General features: G+C 40.2%; 1 protein-coding gene across 1 annotated transcript in view; it reads left to right on the top strand.

Annotated features, from left to right (window-relative positions):
- Positions 1-5,008, top strand: part of wdr75 (WD repeat domain 75) — a 33,913-nt gene extending 28,905 nt beyond the window's left edge. Inside the window, exons 17-21 of the mRNA XM_078551897.1 lie at positions 1,146-1,315; positions 1,422-1,481; positions 2,183-2,311; positions 2,396-2,487; positions 4,687-5,008. Of these exons, the coding sequence (XP_078408023.1) occupies positions 1,146-1,315; positions 1,422-1,481; positions 2,183-2,311; positions 2,396-2,487; positions 4,687-4,933 (698 nt within the window). The 3' untranslated portion in view covers positions 4,934-5,008. The remainder of the gene's footprint in view (positions 1-1,145; positions 1,316-1,421; positions 1,482-2,182; positions 2,312-2,395; positions 2,488-4,686) is intronic.
- Positions 5,009-18,818: the final 13,810 nt, after the last annotated feature.

Genomic DNA, 18,818 nt, shown 5'->3' with positions numbered 1-18,818 from the left:
AGAGATGTGGCCACGCAGGTGTATTTTTTTCCCTCCTGTGTCATGGCCACTCCACTTGGCAGAAATGGAGAAACTCACTCATTCTAGAGTTGATTTGTCACTGACACATGAACCATGGCTACAGAATTCTGTTGTGACGTCATTGGAGAGAAAAAGCAAGATGCATAAATCTGCTAGTTTCTGACTCAATACAATTCTTTCCACTGCTTTGCTATGGTCTTTCAATTTGAAGAAATTTTTCCAGAATGCCACAGCAAAAGATGTTTTATACAAAATCATCTTTTCACCATATTCACTGTTCTGTGTGCATGATGCACTTCTCTCCAATTTGTGTGAAGGAATATTTGTGCTATCAAAATCAAACCTTAAAACCTAATCAAATAAACACTACCATATTAACTGCTGGGATGTCTACTCATGCTGTTCTAAATTTTATATAAGATTAGAATTAACAAATACAATTTACTGCACAAATCCTCATGAAAGTTACTTAATGTAATTTCTTCAGTGCTCATAGTTCTAGTATTCTTATATAGGCTGTGATATTGGTTCAAAGGGTATCTCATTTATGACTTAAATTTACTTTTGTAGAATCGCAATTATTCATTACATCTGTAATTAAAAGTGTTTTCATATGGAAGTGTCCTATCTGTATTTAAGAACTTTAGCTGTTTAGATTGCTTGAGGTTTTAAGCACTGTACAGTATTTTCAATATATTAGGATTAAAAACTCTATTTCTCTGCTGCACATTTTCTAATGGCTTTCAACCATTTATTATGTGGAAGGGCACAAGCACACAAGTGGGATTTATCCCTTTTTTTTTTAAAGTTGGTCACTTTTCCTTTTCCAAAATAAAAGCAAATTACTGCTGAAAATCTGAAATAAAAACAGTGTTGGAAAAGCTCAACAGGCCTGGCAGCACATGTGGAGGGAGAAACAGTTAAAGTTTCAAATCAAATATGTGTTCTGAAAAAGTCATATTCAACTCAAACATTAACTGCTTCTCTCTCTACAGTTGCTGCCAGACCTGCTGAGCTTTTCCAACACTTTGTTTCTATTTCATATTCCATAACTTTTCCTTAGCTTTTCAGAATTTAAATTCCCCCAATATTTTTCATTCATGTCTTTTTTTTTTTCACTCCAGTGTTTATTTTTAAGCCTAATGAGCCACAGCCCTTGTACATGCAGAAGAATGTGTGTTACGATCGAGTGCGGTGGGCGCTCTTTGTTCCGAGAGAATTTCCTGAGGACTATAATTCTGACAGTAACCAATGGCTAGTCAGATCCCAGCTCTACTTCATCTCTGCTTCACAGGTAAAACAAATGTTAACGGTGAAGTTACAAACTAGTGAAATAACTAGATATTCACTGCTATATTAAGCATTTAATAAGTTGATAAGCATTTCCTTTCCCCTCGCAGAACTTGCTGACCTTCAGTACAGAATCAGTAGAAGAAAGGTTGACGCCATCCAGCAAGCAGGTACTTGTATATGTGGCTAGTATAAAGATAAAGTGGCCAGAGGAGATTATGTTCTCCTTTGTAGAAATCGTACATTATATCATATGAAAGAAGTTTATTGTTGAACATATGCAAGGAAAAAGCACTGAGTCCAGATTATTATACCCTATACTGGAAGAACAAAGCTTCTGAATGCCAACTGAATTGTGAAATTGTAATGCAATTTTAATTCACTCTCTGGTAATATATAGTACAATTAATGGGAGCTTTTATGACGTAATTAAAAGGTCAGTGAATATCCAGTTGCAAATTTGAGGCTGTGAGCTTTAGGATCTTGTTAACTGGTGTTTGACTAGAAAGGTAGCAGTATCTTGTGTAATTTGCTAATTTATACAATTGATAATATTACTTACATAGTAAGTTAGAAGATCAACTGAAATAATTCTGAATGCACATAAGGAGGCCATTTGGCAGGTCGTGTCCATGTCAGCCCTTTGCAAGAGCAACTCGGCTAGTCCCTGCCTTTTCTCCTTAGCCCTACCATTATTTAAGGCTAAGAAGCTTTAATAAATGATGTACAATTGTTTGACCTGAGTTTTGTTTGTTATTGATATCTTCATAGAAATGTGCTCATGCTTTGATAAAATTTGCTTTGTTTCTACCAAGAGTGGGAAATTAATGTTTATCAACAACTTTATAAAAAACATTCAATTTTCCTCCAGCTGGTCATAGAAAACATTCCCATGACTCCTTTCCATGTGTTGCTGGGAAAACATAGGGAACAACAAACCAATTTTGGGTCAAAAACAGAACAAACTGCACTGCCTGAAGGATCTGCTACAATTAACCAAGTGAGTACCTACATAATGAGCAATTGAGAATACCAAGTCCTAACTACTATAGCTTTCTTAAAAACACTGTTTGCTTTTCTCTAGATGCTTCACACACCAGCTCATGTTCTGCCAAATGCATCATTTCTCTGTTTGATGTTTGTGAATTCATTGCTGATACCCAAGATGGGCATAAGGTAAGATGAATAGATTGGTTGCTTTGGAATAGGTGACTTCACCTAAATGCGATTAAGATCATACCAGGCAGACATACCTCCTTTGAAATTATACCTATTTTCTTTCTATTTTTGCAGAACTTTAGATTATTTGGCTTCCGCGTATAGCTCTTCAATCAGCTTGTTTAGCGCCATATTTAGATTTCTTCTTGGCCTTTAAATCCTATATTATGCATTAACCTTTACACAGTACTGGTAAGCCAAAATGAGCCCTGTACTTGCCAACTGCTGCATTAACTGAAAACTTGTGAGGGGCAGGAAAAGGAACTGGAGTCTGAGAGGAAGCAGGAAGGAAGTAAATGAGAAAGAGCAGAGGGGAAGAAAACAATTAAGAACGTGTTGAGTTTGGTTGCTGATTGACAATCCCAAGTAAAAATTAAAAATCAGTGTGACCAAGAACAAATAACGTTTTAACGCTAATAATTATGAAGTATTAAATAGACCAAAAAATGGGAAGCATAATTAATTTTCACTCATTGCATAATTATCATGAGAATAAAAAAGGAACTTAAGACATAGTGCTTTTGTTGTCATAACAATGTGGGGCAGGATTCATCGGTCGAGCGTGACGAGTAGGCACAGCAACGCTTGCAAAATTCACCGCCGCCCTCGATTGGGCTCCAACCACAATTTCACATTGGCTGGCCAATTAATGGCCAGCCAGTGTGAAATGTGCCCTCAGAGCCTCAGTGCTGCTCGGGTGTGGGGTAGGAGGAACGTGAGCGCTGAAGTCTGCGCATGTGCGGTGGTGCGCTCACTGAAAGCTCCTTGAAGGCACAGAGCTGCCTCAGGGAGCTGATGAATTTTAAAATGAAAAATAAAGATTTTATAAATGATATAAACATGTCCCATGTGACTCAATCACATGAAGAGGGACGTGTTAAAAATAATAAATTTTTATTGTTTTATTTACTGCTGGAAACCTCATCCCACCCGTGGATGAGGTTTCGTTAAAAAAAACACAAAGGCCGCCTGGCCTATTTGCCCACCAACAGTAATGTTGGACGGGCAGCAAAAACCACTACATAATTACTTGCTTAAAGGCCTTGTTAGGCCTCTTAATTGTTGGCAGGCGCGCTGCTGATTCTCGCATGCGCCCACTGACCAAAATATCGCACACTATTTTACTCTGATCAGGTTGAGCGCGCGCCCACCCACGGGTCGTAAAATTCTGTCCATAGTGAAGCAATTAAAGAAGCGTATGGAAACCTAGAATACAGACCACGAACATTAATGTAAATCTTTGCAGTGCTTTGGATTGTGTTGAGTTCTGGTCACCATACCGAAATAAGCTCTCTATTTCACTATAATCAACTTAGGATGGGACATCAAATACCTTCATTATTATGAATTTACACACATTCCAGCAACAGCATAACATTTTCAAATGAAGCAACAATGTCCAGAGAGATTATTTGATTACAGCTTGCCATTCAATAATTAGGAGCACATTTGTAATTTTGAAGTGCTACTTAATTGATGCATTATTCTGGTGATGTGATTTTTTGAGTGTGCCACAGCTTGCATTAATATAGCACCGTTTAATATAGTAAAACACCCTAGCCATTTCACAGGCAAAAATGGGTGACAAACTTAAGAAGCAAAAGCAGGAGGGGTAATCAGAAGCTTGGTCAAAGAGACAGATTTTAAGGACAAGAAGGAAGTAATGAAAGTTGAGTTACATGCTATCAACTAACTATCCTTCCAACCACCAGTTGTGCAGTTTTAAGTCAAGCTGCAGCTCTTTAAATCTCTCAATTTTAATAAATGGAAAAATTAATTTTATTGCACTTACAATTACATTGATTGAACTCGTACCAGACACTGGCCTCACCTATGAACTACATGATAAAGGTTAGAGAATCTTAGGATTTGATGTTTTGAAAGACCACAGTTAAGCAGTGGTGGTGGTAAATCCAAATTATTACCTCCAAAGCACACCAAGAAAGTAGGATAAGAAGAAATAGTGAAAAGTAAATTGAAACAGATACAGTGAAGAAATGTTTACTCGGAGTGATAAATGTTTGGAATAATCAGCCAAATGAAATTGAAGTAGTGTGTTCAATTCTTGTCTGCAAATAATTCGGTTGAAGGAGTAAGATCTGTTATCTGACCATCCATTTTGATATGGTTTTGCATTTTTACAATCTTTAAAATTAGCTCAAAAGAAGAACAAGAGGAAGTGGAAATGGAGAGTGAGAAAGAGGAAGATGAATCTGACGTGGAGATGAATCCCATTAAAGATGAGCAAGAAACAAGGAAAGCATATTCATCAGAGGAACTGTTACCTAAACTGACCAAATCTGAAGAAAAAGAACTGAAAAAACTTCGTAAGATTGATTACAGCTGGCTATCTGCAGTATGGACTGGAGAGATTGCTTACAGCCAGGGATCTGCTAGAAAGTGACAAGATAAAGTGTTAAATATTTTTATAACAAACATTTAGTCATGGTTATCTATATAAAGTTTTTTTTTAAATGGCTATTTGTGTTCCTTATAATTGAACTGTTTGGCGCGCACAACGCTTTTGCACATTGTTCTGCAGTGTACTGAAAGGAAAAGAGGAATAGAGTAGCTGAAGTAAACATTGATCCCTTAGAGGATGAGGCTGGGGAATTAATAATGGAAAACTAGGAAATGGCAGATACTTTGAACAAGCATTTTGTACCTATCTTCACTGTACAAAAGACAAACCAATAATAATAGAAAATCAAGAGGCAAAAGGGAGGAACTTAAAGCAATCACTATGGAGGAAGAAATATGAAGAACACTAATGGGACTAAAGGCTGCCAAAGTCCTGGGACCTGATGGCCTATTTCCCATGGTTTTAAAAGAAGTGGCTACAGAGATGGTGGATGCATTGGTTGTAATCTTCCAAAATTCCCTCGATTCTGGAAAGGTCCCAGCAGACTGGAAACCACAAATTTAATGTCAAGAAAGGAGGGTGATAGAAAGCAGGAAACTATAGGCTGCTTAATCTATCATCTGTCATTTGGAAAATGCTAGAATGCATTATTAAGGAAGCAGTAGGACACTTAGAAAATTATAATACAGTCAAGCAAAGTCAACATGGTTTTATGAAAGGGAAATCTTGTCTGACAGATTTATTAGCGTCCTTTGAGGATGTAGCAAGCAAGGTGGAAAAGGGGCACCAGTCAAGATAGCGTATTTGGACTTCCAAAGGGCATTCATTAAGGTGCCACATAAAAGGTTATTACACAAGGTAATAACTGACAGGAAACAGAATTGGGGTGAATAGGTCATTTTCAGGTTGGCAGTGGGATGCCAAAGGGATTAGTGCTGGGGCCTCAACTATTTACAAATATAGTAATGACTTCACAGAATGGCTACAGCACAGAAGGAGGGCATTCAGCCTGTGATGCCTGTGCTAGTTCTCCAAAGGTTAATTCACCTAGTGTCACTCTCCTTCCTGTTCAGATAATAATCCATTTCCTTCTTGAATGCCTTGATTGAACCTGCTTTAACCACACTCTCAGGCAGTCCATGAAATCCATGAAAACTGTGGCTTGGAAGGAAAAGAGTTTATTGTAGCCAAATTTTCTGACAATTCAAAGGCTGGAAATCATGGAGGACACAGAGCCTACAAAGGGATATCAGTTAACTGTGCAAAAAATTTGGCAAATTTAATATAATGTAGGAAAATGTGAGGTTGTCCACTTTGATGGGAAGAATAGAAAAGCAGAAAATTATTTAAATGGAGAAAGAATGCAAATGTTGCGATACAGAGCGATGTGGGTATATATGTATCACAAAATGTTCGCATGAAGATAACAGCAAGTATTTATGAAGCAAATAGAATATCGGCCTTTATTTGAAGGGGAATGGAGTATAAAAGTAGGGAAGTCTTGCTACAACTGTACAGGACATTGGTGAAATCGCACCTAGAGTGCTCCATACAGTTTTGGTCTCATTATTTAAAGAGAAATATACTTCCATAGGAGCCAGTTCAAAGTTCACGAAATTGATTTCTCTGCGGATGGGGTTGGCTTATGAGGAAAAGTTGTGCGGGTTTGGCCTTTACTCAGCAGTGTTTAGAAGAATGAGAGATGATCTTTTGAAACATAAGATTCTGAGCAAGCTTGACAGGATAGATGCTGAAGGGATGTTTCCCCTCATGGAGGAAATCAAAAGCTAGGGGGTACAGTTTCAAATTAAGGGATCTCCCATTTAAGATAGAGGTGAGGAATTCCTTCTCTTGAGAGCTGTTAATATTTGGAATTCTGTACCCCAGAGAGCAATGGAATCTGAAAGATTGAATATATTCAAGGCTGAATTGGACAGATTTTTGCCTCAGAGTATCACAGGTTATGGGCAGCAAGTAGAAAAGTGGAGTTACAGCCACAATCAGATCAGCCATGATTTTATTGAATGGTGCAGCAGGCTCACAAATGACCACCTCCTGCTCCTATATATCGAATTGAAACATGTATGTAAATGAAACTAAGTACAGCCCAACCAATTATACATATCATTGAGTTAAGTAGATAAACTTGTATAAATGCTTAATTAATCGACAGTTGAAAAAGTTCCTTTAGCCCGGGAATAAGAGTAGGTCATTTAGCCCCTTGAGCCTGTTCTGCTGTTCAGTGAGATCATGGCTGATCTGTGACCTAATTCCATATATTCACCTTTACCCCATATCACTGAGTGCCATTAGCTAGCATAAATCTATCAATCTCAGATTTAAAATGAACGATTAACCTAGCGTCAACTACTATTTGTGGAAGTGAGTTCCAAACTACTTCCACTATTTGCATGTAGAATTGTTTTCTAACTTTACTCCTGAAAGACCTGGCTCTTACCTGTATACCATTTCTCCATATCCTAGACTCCCCAGCCAGAGGAAATAGTTTCCCTCTCTCTCTACTTCATCAGTACCCCTTAATATCTTGAAAACTTTGATCAGATCACTCATTAGCTGTATAAATTTCAGGGAATACAAACCCTAGTTTGTGTAATCTCTCCTTGTAATTTAACCTTTGGAGCCCAGGCATCATTCTGATCAAACTTTACTGCAATTCCTTAAGATTAATATATTTACCCAACGTGTGCACCAGATCTGAACAGGTAATTCAGCTGTGCTTCATCTAAGGCTTTCTTTAGCTTTATTTTAATTCATTCATAGGATGCAGACATTGCTTGCAACAATTTGTTGCCCTTGAGAACCAAGCGGTGAGGCTGCACTACTGCAGCCTCTGTAGCGTAGGTAAGCCCACAGTGCTGTTAGGTAATGAATTCCAGAATTTTTTTCCAGCAACAATGAAGGAACAGTGATTAATTTTCCTGTCAGGATGGTGTGCAACTTGGAGAGGAACAGCAATTCATGAAGGGAGGTCATTGTCTCCCTAGAGAGAGTGGCACTTTGGGAGCTGAAGGTATTTCATCCTTTGCCAGTAGATTCTCTTCAGGATAGTGTCTTCACCCACCATGGACTGCCTGCTGTTGTCGTCTGTCTTGTCCTAGCCATTGCGCAGTAACAGATCCCTCACTTACCTGGACCACAGAGTTCACCTGTCCCTGAACAGCTGGCTTCCCCTGTCGTCTCCTCACTGGGGGAGGCCCTCCAGATTGCATGATCCCCAGGGGGATGGTGAGCTCCAGTCCCTCTGCTGGAGTCCTCACCCTCCACGATAGCCCTGACCCCAGCCCTCCTTCCCTCTCACTCTCCTTATTTGTAATGTCAACCTATAAAAGCTTAAGAAAAAAAGTCTACTAACTGCCAAACGTTGCCATCTTCAACAGCAGACTGCTGCTATATTGAGCCATGGTTCCATTTGCAGGCATTTTCATCCATCCTTGCTCTGCCTCCTCATACCCGGTGTTAATCACTTCCAATGTTTTTCCCATGTTACTACCAAAAAATGGAGTGAGCAAGGTAAAATTGCAGTCACTTACCGCTTTAGCTTGCTAATTGATTTTCTTCAAAATGGCAGGCAGGTTTCCGATTTCAGCATCCACTCACTTCCTGTATTATAGGAAATGGGTGAGATTTCCAATCTGATGTCATCACATGTACTTCACAGAAGCGCAAGGTGGCCTGTTTGATTTGTGGCCATAAAATCCAGCCCAATATCAGAAGTCATTTAGAACTATAAATTCATAAAAAAGCAACTTTTGATGATATAATCGTTGTATAGTTGTGAGAACAATGTGTGTGTTTCGCGCAAAGCAATTACTAAACTAACCTCAGCATTTCAGCATTCAGTACAGTTAGTACATGTAACATTGTCAAGGTTTCATTAGTGTGTGCTCTGCTGTCTCTCACCCCTGTCCCTATCCCATTCCCTTGTCTCCTGACCCTCCCCCCCTATTCAGGTACGCGACTATGAAAAGTTTAGGTTGGGGCAACTTGGGAAAAGTTAGTTCAGGGTGACCATGGAAAGTTTTTGTGTTTGGTTTGGGCTTCAGAGTAGCAATGCGTGCTGGTGGGAACTGAGCCAAAACTGTTTATTTAACTCATTCGAGTTGCCTCCACTGCCTCCAGGTGTTTCCACTGATGCCAACAAAAAGAACACTCCTCACAGAAGGACCATGAAAATGGAGGGAATGGGAAATCTGGCATGCAGACCATCGCCGATTGACAAGTTGCTTGGCTAATCACTGCAAAGTATCTGGCAGCCCATTTTCCAAAGCAGCCAAGCAAATGTGGCAATGGGTGGCATCAGGCAGGGGAAGAAAACTTGCACTGGATTCTGAGGAATATCACCAAGTCATTTTTGTTCAAGTCAAGTCACAAGTTTAACAAATGACTCGAGTCAGCACTCTGCCTTCCTGAAACATTAACACTGTTTCTCCCTTCATAGTTGCTGCCAGACTTGCTGAGTATTTCCAGCATTTTCCATTTTTATTTTAGATTTCCAGCATCCGCAGTACTTTGGTCTTGCCAACACAGATGATTGTTGGAGTCAAATTACTTTCACAGGATGCGCTGTACAGTATGGAAAAAAGGAGACTAAATACTGATATAATTGATCTTTTTCAGGCTGAAGGGAGTTGCTGCTGATGCCAGAAAATTCAATGCTTTTTTTCCCATTTTCCAGAGCTCAATTGCAAAGTAAATTAAATAAGTCATCTTAAGAGCATTGTTAATATCAAAAAAAATCCCAGTCACTGCAATTAATTCATAAGTGAATTGTGTTTCACATTTTATGCCATTCTTTGAGAAACAAACCTTTTTAAGGAAGATTTAAGCAAGCTGCCTGTTATTCCCCTGAGACAGTGCATGTTCTGTTGATCTTGGTATTTTAGTTGACACTATTTAGACAATGCAAGCCTTCTATCTTAGTTCTGTACTGCTTTAAAAGCACTAGTTTCATTTTTATTGTGTAACAAAGCTTCATGAGGGCAACTGACCAATTTCTGTTCCTTAATCTGACTTTCTTTACTCGAAAAGCATTCAAGTTTTGAAATCCTAAAACATGGCGTATATATTCTTTCAAATTTCAGGTATGGGCTTTAAAATACCACAGAAGTTTTAGAAGCTTGCATTGTTAAAAATGGTATTACAAAGACAAATGATAAATAGAGGTATCAACGATCCTAATTTAGCTCACCTAATGTAAAAATGCAGCCCGTGGTCAGAATGAAACCTGAGGGAAGTGGAAATGTGGAAGATTAAACAGATTTGTGTAATAAAATGGCATCAGCTCTCCATAACCCTCTTACTCCCCCTTGACCTTGAAGTGAACTGTTACTGATGTCATCTAATTTCTGTAACTGTACAAGCTCCAGTTACAACTGTATTACTCAACCATGAGTTTAGCTTTCTTCTCCAGACTGAAAGACATATTTAATCTCTCCAGAATCCTTTATCCATGCTTTTATCACGTTGAGAGCAATTTTTTCAATACTGTTCATCAGGTTCACCCTCCATAAGCTACACCCCATCAAATAGCATATGTCCTTATTGGTGCACAATACATCATTACAGTTTCACTGTCTTTCCTACCCTGTGCCACCGCCCCAGCCCAATGCCTCATGCATTGACTCTAGAGCTTTGCCTCACCCAACCTTAGTGATTCCTGTCATAAATCCTTGTACACATGTGCTCTGTTGTTGGGAACTGCTATGCCCCCACCCTCTGGAAGTCCCCCTCTCTTCCTCAACATCCTTGCCTGGTTACCCCTCTTCATGCTTCAGAAATTCCTCAACTCTGTGAGTATTCGCCTCCGCCACTCACTATTTCCCCGCCTTCAGTCTTTATTTCCTGTACTGCCAAGTGCTCAGACATCTCTCTGTTTACCTGCCTTGTAACAAGTTATTGCCTTGAGCCACTCCATCCATCTTCTGGTCTTCCATCAACCATCTAATATGTATGTTGCCCATCACACATGTTAACTTGTTTGCCATATATATGAAAAATATATATAACCATGCAGTGTAGTTGAAGAACAGTTTAGATTTTGAAAAAAAATCCTAGTTTACAGCACTGGCACTACAATGCAGTTCATTTTAAGACACCACTGCTGAAATAGAGGAAGTTGGACTAAATGACCTCCTTTACTTTCAACAACACTGAAGAATGAAGGATAAGCTCAGCCTAGCACACACTGGATATGGGAGAGAGTGCACTCTTGAAGGGTTTTACAAAAAGAGAGGCCAACCAAAATGTTGCTGGGCGGGTTGAAGAGACACCTACGGCTCTGAACTATTGATCTCTATGGTATGGATTTCCCCTTTTCCAATAGCAGTTTAAATCAAGTGTCAAGTGGAAGGGGTCTCTAGGTGTCAGCAACAGTGACTTCAAGAAGTAAGGGAAGTAGCCAGTCATACTGAAGTATTCTCATAGAGAGCAAACCTGCATGTTAAGATCAATAAATGCCCTTAACTATTAATTTAAGACTACAGATAGCAAAATAAATTATAATTGGCTTAAGCAATAAGCTAAAATATAAACTTTTAAAAATGAATTTTTCATCATAATGAAGAAATTTGACAAATTAGTTTTTCAGGGCCAATGAGGGCATAATTAAAAACACAGTTACACATCATTTAGCGAGGTATTTTTTAAGGATTTTAACAGTGAGGCCAGTGGCGTTGAAGTGGAAGTTTTCATCAATTCAGTGATTGCTCAGGGGTTGCAGCACACCTGGAGGAGCATAGAACCACCAACAGCAGCTTGTGGATTTCTGCATTATTCTGCGCATGTGAGGACTCCTGGATCTGCAGTTAGTTTCAGCAGAGTAATGAGGGAAAACTGTCACAGCTTCACCATCATTGCCACTGCAAAATTTGGGCCAGCTTGTGATATTCTGATTGTGAGCTATCAAATCATTGGATTGTTAGTCCAGCACCATAACTACTAAACTCCATCACCGAAAGCATTATCTATAATTCAATGCTCATGTTAAATATAAAGAAAATTTCCTATGATGAGTGAAAATACTGAATTTAATGGGCCAATTGATTGTTTCTTGGTCCATGTTTTTTGATCCTAGAGAATGACACATGACACAATAGGTGATTTAACATCGTATCTGCATTTTTAATTTGAATGTAGCAAAAATAATAGAGGCTTTATTTGGAAAGTATTTTTTTGATTTCCCGAGGAACATTATGGGATGTTGCCATTATGTTTGTTTCTCTATTAATTTATAACATTAGCATTATTTCTGGTTGCATAATTGCAACAACTCCTGTATAATTATCTTCAGGTGTGGCCTCTGTAAATATCTGATGACCTTCATTAATTTTATTTTATCTTCTGAGTTGGAAGTTCAGGTAATGAACTCTGGAATTCGTGCAGCTGCAGCAAGATTGAAGGAACAGGTTTCTCTGGAAACATACTCATGACGTACAGTAAAAGGTGTTAACATAACATTTGGATTGTTATTCTTGTTCTATTTTGGATAAGGGTGGATTGTGTTGTAAAACCAATATTGAGTTCCTGAAGCTCTTGCATTTCTTACATAGGAAGAGTTACTAAATAATTACAATATGAAAACAAATTGTTTAACCAATCTATTATTAATATAAAATGTTTAATTTACACTGTTGTCTTCAAACTCTCTGTCTATTCCATTTCTATTGAAGTCTCCAGCATAAACATAACAAAAATGTTAACCTACATAGCTCTTTTAACACAATAACACATCCCAAGGTCTTCTCAGTCACAGAATCACAATGCAGAAGAGGCCCTTCGGCCATTGAGTCTGCACCGACATGTTAGAAACACCTGAGCTACCTACCTAATCCCATTTACCAGCCTATAGCCTTGAATGTTATGATGTGCCAAGTGCTCATCCAGGTACTTTTTAAAGGATGTGAGGCAACCCGCCTTCGCCACCCTCCCAGGCAGTGCAGTCATATTATCAAACAAAATTACAGCCACATGAGATATTACAGCAGACGGCCCAAAGCTTGGTGGAAGTGGTAGGATTTATGGAGCATCATAAAGATAGAAAGGAAGATTTAGGGAAGGAATTCCAGAGCTTAGGCCTCAAAGTTTGAAGGTACAACCACCAATGATGGAGCCATTAAAAACGGGGATGTACAAGAGGCCAGAATTGTTGGAGTGCAGATATTTCGGAGAGCTGGAGGATGTTTCAGGAATAAGGAGGAACAGTTTGAAAACCTATATAAGAATTTTAAAATTGCTGAACTAGGATCGAGTGTAGGTCAGCGAGCACAGGAGTGATGGACGAATGGGAATAGGGTTGAGGGAGAAGGAAGTGGGTCTCATGGATAAGGTGAGTTTGCACAGGGCATGAGAGGAGATAAAATCTAGGGAAAGATACGAATTCTGTTCTTGAGCAGGAGAGAGCCTTGGAGGAAGTTTGGCCCAGAGGGCTAGTGGAAGGGAGAAATGCAGTAAAGGCAGCTGAATGGATGGTCTCAGCATTAGTGTGAAGGAACTCCATGGCCTCCTTGTACTTATGGGCGGAGAGTGTGGCGGAGGCAGGAGAGAAGGGTTTAAGAAGACAGTTTGCAGTGGAGAAAGGAAGCTAGTGGTTATCTTTATATTGCAGGATAATCTTGGAATGGTGAGCACCTTTGGCAGAAACAATAGGCCCTAATAGCGCTTTGAGATGCAGCTGGATCTGGCGCTGAACAGCATATGGATGATTATTTTTATGTTAATTTTGATTTACAGATAATTTATCCATTTTTAACCCAGCTACCTGCCCTGTTATTTTTTTCCTGAAGGTGGTGACTCAGGCTGAGCTATGGTCTCCAGATGGCAGAAGACTTCCAGTAACTTAGCTCCAAATGGAATTTCTTTATTAGGGTCTGAATTGTGATTGCTATCTGCCATTTAGCCATGAATCTATTGTGGCTAGGTTTGGTCCTGTATTAAGCAGGATGTCATCTGAAAAGTTGTGTTTTCTCTTTACAGGTGCCAAAAGATATTTTGAATATTTTCTGTATTTATTCATGGGATTGTTCCCAACAGCCACACTTCTGGCCTTGACCATTACTTAGCTAAAGCACTCCATAAGAGTTAGGGGGAAGAGGGGGGAACAGTATTGTGGGAGAGGGTGGGGTGCGGGGTGATGGCATGCTAGTGGAAATACATGGGAGATAAGGGATGGGGTGGCATAGAAAGAAAGGGTGGGGGATGGGATGAGATGATCTGAAAGCGATGAAATGAGGAGAATTGCATGGGACGGGATTTAAAGAAGCACTTTTGCAATAAAGATACTAATTGCACCACAAATAATTTGCAGGTCTCTGCTAGTTCAAGAATAGCAGATTTGAGGTACAAGTGAATAGGTTAGATCTAACATTTGCACTTTTAGATAAGTGGAGAGTTTGTTTGAATATCAAAGGGGAGTCAGAGGTGACGAGAACCGTGTTTGCATCATGCAGGAGTTCCATGGATAAGTAGAACGGGGGTGTTATATTTTATTGACTTAAAAGCAAAGACAAGATGGAAACATGAAAGATCTTACATTTAGAAGGATTTGAGTTTCAAAAAGGTGTGAAAACAATGGAACCTGAGATGAAAGGGGAAAAAAGATATTTTAAAGTGACTGTGGAGAGCTTAAGGGGGCTGGCGCTGTTTGAGCTGTTGAGATGTAGCACCTGGAGCTGTGGCTGAGAGAGGATGCAGTTTGAATCAACCATCCATTCAAGCCAGAAAAACCTTGGGCTGTAAAAAGCAATTTTATTCTGAAGTTTGGATTTTCACAGCAGAGTGGAAGACAGTTACAGGTCATGTGGAATGACTTTATTGAAGCTATAGCAGTTCGCCTTGGTAATATTATTGGATTTTTTATAGTTAAACATCTATATGGTAATGTTGCCTGAAAGGTGTTTACTTGTGGGTCTAACCAAGTAGAGTGTCTTTTTGGGGAAATGTTTTGAAGACTAAGTTTAACTGTGTATCTGTAATCTTTTGTGCTTAAGTTTTTTTTATGCTTGTTAATAAAACTTTTACTTTTTAAAATCCCAAATGTGTTACTGAACTTCTTACTGCTGAGATCAGTATGTCCCCTTCTCATTTTCAGAATACAAAAAAAGGAGTATGGCCCATAAGCCAAATTTCCCTCTGGGATTTGGTTTATGCAGCAATTAACATCGGCTGTGGCCATAACATGGTGTACAGCGGTGATTGTTCTCTTTGAATTGTAAAAGCAGAACAAAGGATACAAACTTGAAGACCAAGGGGAGAAATAGCAAAAAATGTGAAAAGCACTCCAGAAATTCCCATGGTACAGAAAACAGACGAATGCAAGCACCAGAAATGGAAAAAACAAGTCTCACTTACTTCACAAACTGTGAGTACCTTTCGGCTGGGCAAGTCTAGGCAAGCAGCCAGCTGCCTCAGGATCATGCTACTTAAAGTAAAAGGAAGTCAGAACAGAGCTGAGGATACAGAGTTAAATACAAAATGAAAAATAAAAAAAGCACACCAAATACAGTGCTGAAGGCATGCAAGGAGTAAATTATAAAGCAAGAATCACAGAATGCAGAAGAGTCCCTTTGGCCCATCGAGCCTGCACCGACATGTGAGAAAAAGCAAAAAGCAGAGAGCACACCAGGAACACTGCTGGAGGCACATAAAACATTCCTGTATATCAATAGGGTCTGAAAAAGGATAAAGAACATCAGAAGGATGGATACCAAACCCCCCAGCAGGAACTGGAAGGCCACCAATGTCCTATCCGAATTCAAACTTTTTAACAAAGAATGCAATTATGCTTCATAGACTGAGCAGTTGCAGAACCAGATAAGTAAACTGTGAAAACACTGATAGTAATTGGTAACGAGGGTACATGGAGTCAATACATCTGGTTCATCTGAAGAGGACCAGAAAGATCCCACAAAGATATGGAAAGTGCTAGAGGATCAGCTTTAGGTAAGAATAAATTTTAGAATTCATCACCTAGAATTGATGTCTTACAGGCAACAGCCCAAGGGATCAACAGACCAATTCATCAGGAGATGCCGTAGTAAGGGTAACGAATGCTACTTTTCAGAGACCGGATTGTCAGAGCGAATAATGGAGTTGGTGATTGTCTCAGCACTGATTGAAGTGTTCCAAAAAGAACTCTTGGAAAAAAGGTCACAGCATTGATGCGTTGCTAGAAGATGGCAGGAAGCACAAAGCCATTGTAGCCAGACAACGGCATCTGCAAGCACTTGGTGCAGCTAACATTATTGGCATGTTAGACAGGCCACAAAATGCAAGCAAGCTCTGTGATAAGTGCGGTTTGTCGCACCCACCGCAAAGCTGCCCTGCATTCCAAGACCTGTGCAAGGTGTGTGATGCTAAAGGACACAAACAGGCAGAAGACAAGCACAGCAGCATGACAACAGCAGCAAGGAGAGCACCAAAGACCTGTGCAAATGCAAGCTGGTACACAAAGTTCATAGCAAGACAGACTCGAGTTATGACCCAGAGTGGAACAACTTTCGGGCAAAGGACGAACAGACTTCCAACATTGTGAATGTAACACATTGCGTGGATGAAGTCAGGCCACTGGAAGCTTTTGCCACAATTAATGTCATATGTCCAAAGAAAGTTGGCAAACTCAAGACCAAGATTGACACGGGAGCTAGCACAAAGATCCTACCAGTAGTCTGTGTCCTGAAGAACATGTACCTGGACCATTGGAAATCAATGGTGCAACTGACACTTGCTAAATGACTGCTTACAATGGCTCACCAATCCCTTGCATTGGTACACTAACAATGCAATACATTGCAGCTACGGCATGAAAACCACAAATATTTTACCTGGTAGACATGAGCAGATCAGCAGTGACAAGACTACCAGTACGTACGGGTCTCAATATTGTGACTAACCACAAGATAACCGAGGTACCAATGGCAGCAGAAGAGACTAAGAGCACTTGTATTGAGTCAGTCCAGGAGCTGCAATAATTGTATCCGGACAGGTTCAATGCCATATGTAATGCTGTGCTGCTCCTCCGAGAAGATGCAATTCTGTCAATTGACCCTCCCAGAATGTACAACATTCACATACAAAAAAAGCTTAAATGCGAGCTGGATGACATGGAACAGAATGGCATCATCCGCCGTGTGCATCACCACACAGACTGGCGTAGTTCAATTACCTGCGTTCTAAAGAAGGTCAGCACAAACAGGGTGTGTCTAGACCCGAGACACCTAAACCTCTCCCTAAGGAGATGCCCACACAAGATTCCAACACTGGAGGAACTGAATCCCAGGTTCACAGGAGCTAAATTCTTCTCCAAGCTCGATGACAAACATGGGTATTAGTCAGTCCACTTAGCTAAGGAACCTCAGGAAGTCACTACCTTCAGAACACCATTTGGAAGATATTGTTTCCAGAGACCACTTTCGGCTTATCTAGCCGTCAGGATCTGTTCCAGCAGCATATGGACAGAATCACAGAAAGCGTGCCCACAGAAAGCGTGCCTTGGATGCATGTGCATTGCCAATGATATTGTGGTGATGGGAAAAGCCAAAGAAGAGCATGATCAAAATCTTTACTTACTGATGGCAGTAGATCACCATGAAGATCTTGTCTTCAACAGCAGGAAATGCCAGGTGAACATGGGTCAGATCAATTTCTTTGGCTGCATCTATCCTAGTAGCATAGTGGCAATGTTGCTGGACTAGTCATCCAGAGGCCCAGGCTAATGTTCTGGGGACATGGGTTCAAATCCCACCATGGCAGCTGGTGGAATTTGAATTCAGTTAATAAAATCTGGAATATAAAGCTGGTCTCATTAATAGTGATCATGAAACTATCATTGATTGTTGTAAAAACCCATCTGGCTCACTAACATCCTTTTGGGAAAGTAATCTGCCATGTTTACCTGGTCTGGCCTATATGTGACTCCAGACCCACAGTAATGTGGCTGACCCTTAACTGCCCTCTGAAATGGTCTAGTATGCCACTCAGTTCAAGGGCAATTAGGGATGGGCAACAAATGCTGGCCTTGCCCACATCCCATGAAAGAATGAAGAAAAAGAAAATTCACTTTGCGGAATCCGTCCTGATCGAGGCAAAGTCGAAGAGGTCAGGCATGTGCCTTCCCCACAAGGCAAAGAAAACCTACAGAGATGCCTTGGATTTTTCAATTTCTTGGCACCACACGTTGCGAACTTTTCCGACAAAGCATTACCATTAAGAGAGCTACTAAAGAAAGTTGTACCAAGTGTGTGGCAGGAGGACCACCAACATATGTTCGAGTCTTTCAAACAATTGTTGTCAGCAGATACCTGCACCCTACAGTACTACAACCCAAGGAAGAAGACAATCCTGGAAGTCAATGCCTTGCAGAAAGGACTGGGAGCATGCATTGTGCAAAATGGCAAACCGGTCTCATTCGGAACCAAAAGCCTATCTCAAACACAATCCAATTACTCCAACATAGAGCGTGATACCCTGGTATTCAAGATTCCACACTTGCCTGTTCGGTAAGCAGTTTGCTGTAGAAACCGATCACAAGCCACTGGAGATGATCTGGCACAGACCATAGACAAGTGCACCACATCAACTGCAATGACTCCTCACAAAAGTACAGGAGTACGATGTCTGCTACAAACCTGGAACCAAAATGGTCACCTCGGACACGCTGAGCAGAATGCCAATTCTAAACAAGAATGTAGACATTCCACTGGGTCTACAAGTAGACAGCCTGGACATTGAGGTAGAAGATGTGCTCAAAATCGATCTACTGCAATTTGGTCAGCACAAGTGCGACCAACTTCAGTGAGAAACTGCCAAGGACCCACAACTGAAGGCACTGTGGAAAGCTATCATTGAAGGATGGCCTGACACGATAAAAGAGGTTCCAGCCATCCTCAGATGTTTTTGGCCGTACAGGGATGAA

The sequence above is a fragment of the Cetorhinus maximus genome, chromosome 11, assembly GCF_964194155.1.
Source record: "Cetorhinus maximus chromosome 11, sCetMax3.hap1.1, whole genome shotgun sequence".
NCBI classification, from domain to species: Eukaryota; Metazoa; Chordata; class Chondrichthyes; order Lamniformes; family Cetorhinidae; genus Cetorhinus; species Cetorhinus maximus.
The sequence above is the reverse complement of the archived record's forward strand: the minus strand, read 5'-3'. Positions and strand labels throughout refer to the sequence as shown.